The sequence below is a fragment of the Perca fluviatilis genome, chromosome 4 (genome assembly GCF_010015445.1).
Source record: "Perca fluviatilis chromosome 4, GENO_Pfluv_1.0, whole genome shotgun sequence".
Classification (NCBI taxonomy): domain Eukaryota; kingdom Metazoa; phylum Chordata; class Actinopteri; order Perciformes; family Percidae; genus Perca; species Perca fluviatilis.
In genome coordinates, this window is record NC_053115.1 from 20,823,283 (window position 1) to 20,828,201 (window position 4,919).

The window sequence follows — 4,919 nt, forward strand, 5'->3', positions numbered from 1 at the left end:
ATGCCACTTAACAAAACAAAAACTGAATATTTCCCACTCACTATGGCATTCAATAATTTCACAAGAGATTAAATTAGTTAGGACCTTTATACATACATGTATATATATTTTTTAAATACTGAATCAGATCATATGCATCACATGCTTTGTAATTGCAGTTGTATTTGGGAATGCTCTGTACACCAATATGTTAAAGAATTAAACTGACTTTTATGGACCTTCTTCACAGCAGACATTTTGACTTGTCATAGTAGGAAAAGCACAGCTGAAATTGATAACCTTAACAATGGCTCAGTTCTATCAAGTGTCCCAGTGAGCTGTTTCAGTGAGTCAGCATGCACAATACCAGGGCCTCTCCTAAGTGGAATGCAGCCATCACTAATGGTTTTCAATACACCTGTGCTTTTCCTACTATGACATGTCAACATGTCTGCCGTGAAAAAGGTCTATTCCAGTCCTTAAGTTAATGAGGCAATATCAACAGCTAACTATTTCAAGTGCTGTGTTTTTGTTCCTGCTGGACTTTCGAATGTCACCTGGGTGTTGTCAAGTGGGCTCAAATTTCTTATCATTACATGATTGACGCAAGCCACACTTGTGGTTTGAAATATGGACCTGTTCAAGATAGAACAAAAAGCATGCAATAAGCATGTGACAGGCACACCAGATAGCAGATTATATACCGAGGAAAAATCATCATATATTAGATTTCACTTTAATAAGTGTTTGTAGTACTTCATTAAATGATCTGTCCCAAGCTCATCTAAAAGCTCTTAGTTAACAGAAAGTCAGAACAATAAAGTATAGAAATGAATACATATTTTGTGCATTTGCTTTCTCTGGAGAAGGTTTATTAAAAGGCAACATGCATGTAGAGTTATCTGCAACCTTTTTTGCACAATGATTATGTGTGGTGTGATTATGTTTTAGAGATCAACACTATCTTTTTTTAACGTAATTGGTTCAAATCTAATCTTAAACTGATAATTTACTGTGTATGATTTATTGTGCATATTGGTGGTCATCAATACAAGTTAAGGCCTACAAAATATTTAACATTACATGACGTCTGTGAGTGAACAGTAAGTTTCCAGTTTCCAAAAGTGTCCATAACACGCAGTTCAGTATAAAAGGTGGAGAATTTGCTATTGAGCCAAAAAGGAATTAAGTGCTGTAAAGCCAATAATCTTATCAGCAATCCCACCCACTTCTGATTTCTATCTTTTCTTATTTTTGACATTACAGACATTCACTATTGACTCTTCTGTGCACATGTAAGTACATGCAGGTAAAAAAAAGAGAGAAGACAGACAAAAGAAGGAGAAATGATTGCACAGTTTACAAGTCAGGTTCTAAGTAAACAAACCTAAGTTAATTATCCGTAAAGGTCTTGAAAATGTTAGACAGAGGTTGGTGGAAAGAAATCTGCAATTTAACCTCAAATGCAGTAATATATAAATACTTTAAGTCATATAAAACATTAAATACAAACATCTGCCTGTTATGGCACACTTTATTGAGAATCAGTTTTTATATAAATTGTTTATAGCTGTTACTAAAGCAATATAACTACCATATGCCATATCTGACGTTGCTACAAGCAGTCCACCCAACAAGTTAGGAAAGAAATCGATCAGTTCTCTCTCCAAATAACTGCGACATCCTTTTGTACGGGACAGTCAGACAGTCCCAAGCTTTAGTTCTCACATTTAAGCCACATTCTGTCCCTCCTGCAGACCATCTTCTGCTCCTGTTGCTGTCAGCTCCGTTTGGGCTCTTCGACGCTCTGCCTCGGTTATCATCATTGGGTGCAGAGGGAAAAATCCTGCCAACCCTGCAGAAAGAGAGAGGGAAGAAACAAAGACAATATCTTTCACTACACGCTTTTTCCATAAACTATTGCAAAGACATTGCCTACAGTACCCAACATATTTTGAAGCCAATACATCATCCTTTTAAGACAATTTGAATTCTTTGTAGCCGTTTACTAGATAACCAAGTTATACATTAGATGCTTGTTATGAAAACAAAGGCCCACAAATCTGTATCTGTACAATCCTTTATACCAGAGGGAATGGATGAGGTGCTTGAGGGCACAGTGAACTTATAATAGTAGTAGACAGTAGTCATCATTTATGGTAGCAGATTATATAGAAAACCAGATTTGAAAGAATAGTTAACACAGGGAAGTATATCTCCAGATAAATATATTGCCTCAAAAGGTGTAGGTGCTCATAAAAGTTATAGATGGACCTCCTTGAATAAACAAATCACTATGAGCAGCAAAATTATCTGGATAAGCAGACAATGAAGTTGTGCAATGTTGATCTACCTGAAAAGAACACGTAGTGAATACACACCTAGAAGTTTGGCCACTGGCTTTGTAGGGTGTGCGCCACAGCCGATCCAGTACTTGATTCGGTCGAAATTGAAGCTGACAAGTTTCTCGTTGTATATGTTAGGGAGGGGGTCATAGGAACCCAGCTGCTCTATATATTTACCATCTCTTGCCCTTTTGTTGTAAGCTGCCACAATGCGATAAAATGGTCTGTTAGCTTGTTTGTGGCCTGCAAGAGCCAATCGGATGACAACATAACCCCCGTGGTATTTCTTTAGCAGGAGTGATGCTGCAGAAGGAAATTAAAAGAGAAAATAAAATTAGTTTCTTGTGCAAAAGCACCTTAAACTGCCATTTCAAAAATGACTGTTTTGTTAGACCACATTCATTTTAGCAATAAGTATACGTGAATGTATATGTATATTAAATATTCATATTGTGTCAAAAACAATTAGGTGATTTATCCGAAAAACAGAAACAGAAAACCAATTTAACAATTTAAACTTAAACAATCAACCATTAAACAATCAAAAAAATTGCAAATATTCTTTAATTTTTGCTTCTGAAATGAAAAGATTTGCTCCTTTTAAGAGTTTTATATTATTTGTAATTGCATATCTTTGTGTTTAAAGATATTTAAAGATGTGACACTGAGGTCTCTGAACTTGTGATGTGTATTTTTCACTATCTTTGACATTTCATAGATTAGGCGATTCATCGACTGATCAATCAGTTATAAAGAAAAATTGTTGTCATATTGATAAACTTAATTTTACTCTACAATATGCCCACAGTAAATCCCATATGGGAAGCTAATTCTGTTTACTGTTGAGAAAGCAGTAAAGGTTCTGTGAGGAAGCTGTCTTGGCTGCTTATGATAAATGTAATATTACAAAAATAAATGTGAAATGTGACTACACCTATGCTTGATGTTATATTCATGTATCTTGCTAAAACTCTGCTGCTATAAGACAAAAGCATATACAAGTATACTCACATAAATGAACCATGATGTTGGCTGGATTATCCTGCAACACAAAAAAGTCACATTTAAACCTAAGTGTGTATGTAACTTTCTTTCTAAACAATTCCAGCAGTAAATATGTCATACTGTTACATTAGATTCATTCATTCATTCATTCATTCATTCAATCTTTATTTATACTCGAGAGATTCCAGAGGGTCAGCCCTCATTTGCAATGACATTGAGCATTGAGTTAGTTACAAAGACAAAGAAAACAATGCAGAAAAGGAAACAACACAATCATAAGTACATAGAAAGACAATAAAACTTTCCGAAATGGAAAAATATATATAATAATAATAATAATAATATTAATAATAATAATTGAACAGATCAGGACAGCCAGGATGCAGAAGAAATACAACTATGTAAAGCAATTACAAATGTAAGTTTGGAGGTCCAAAATCAGATTTCAAAAATGTCCAAAAGGCACAAGTGAGTTGATTTTAAATAAGTATTTTTAGTAGGCCTACATAGATTGATTTAGTACATATCTGATTACCCTGCACATATCATTAAATTGCAAAAGTAACAATCTGTGGGGACTTGGCTTGGGACCCGGTAGCAAAATTACGAATCCCACTATGGCCACGCCAAGACCCGCCCTAAGAAGCAGCTTGATTGGTTGGGGTTAGGCATTTCACCTCGAGTGGTTAAGGTTAGGATAGCCGATTGGTCAGGGGATATAGGACCTGTACAAATGAGGTCACCTTGACTTGCTTAAGCATGGACGCCTGGCCAATAGTAGGCTGACGGTTCAAGTTCCCGTACGGACCAAGTACGAAGTGTGGACCGGTAGCTGGTGCCAGTTCCCTTGCGCAAGGCACCGAACCTCCACTGCTCGGGGCGCCTGTCCATGGGCAGCCCCATAGCTCTGACATATCTCCATTTAATGCATGTGTATAGGTCCTGTTTGCATGTCTGTGCATTCCGGGCCTGTGTATGATGTGTTTAATAACAGAGTGAAACAAATTACGTTCCTCTCGGGAATTAATAAAGTATGTCTTCTTCCTATAACACCTATGTTAGCTGTTGCTAACACCTAGCTAGCCTTAACAGTAAAGAGCATCTCCTGTTTAAGGACGGTTTAGAAATGAGCAAAAACATAAACAAAATACCTGCGGATGTTGGACGAAGTAAAGTAAAATCTTGTGTCGCCTTCTTTTTAATCGCTGGATAGATGATATAATTAACGTTGATAAGTGCTATGTTTTCAGCAGCAAAAGTAATGTGACATTTGTCAGTGCGCGGCCATGTTTAAACAGGAAGTGACGTAGTGGGATCAGCGTCAGTGCATCACGCGACGCTAGATGGCGCTGTTGTACTGCTCGCCACTGTACCACAGGAAACTTAAGGCCTACAACACATTTTACTATTAAAAGTTTGTATTGTGAAAGTTATGCTTCAGTCTTAAATATTTTCTGACACATTGAAACTATTTTGAAGATGTATTGTAGGCTAAGCCTTGAAAATGTCAAAATGAGAAAAGAATAAAATAAATATTCCATCGCACATGGACCATCAAGTTTTTATACTGTGGATTTATAATGTAGCCTA

The 4,919-nt window shown here is 36.5% G+C and overlaps 1 protein-coding gene across 1 annotated transcript; it reads right to left on the reverse strand.

The window, feature by feature from the left end:
* Positions 1-829: 829 nt before the first annotated feature.
* mrps16 (mitochondrial ribosomal protein S16) lies at positions 830-4,637 on the reverse strand. Its single transcript, XM_039799028.1, has 4 exons — positions 4,481-4,637; positions 3,336-3,366; positions 2,361-2,627; positions 830-1,834 (listed from the first exon to the last, which is right to left on the reverse strand). The coding sequence occupies exons 2-4, from the start codon at positions 3,346-3,348 to the stop codon at positions 1,710-1,712; spliced, it is 405 nt and encodes a 134-aa protein (XP_039654962.1). The 5' UTR covers positions 3,349-3,366; positions 4,481-4,637; the 3' UTR covers positions 830-1,709.
* Positions 4,638-4,919: the final 282 nt, after the last annotated feature.

Excerpts from the sequence above, each read along its gene's own strand:
- mrps16 (XM_039799028.1), bottom strand. Across the intron at positions 1,835-2,360 it reads GCCAGTGGCCAAACTTCTAG|GGTTGGCAGGATTTTTCCCT; the intron begins GTGTGTATTCAC and ends CTCTTTCTGCAG.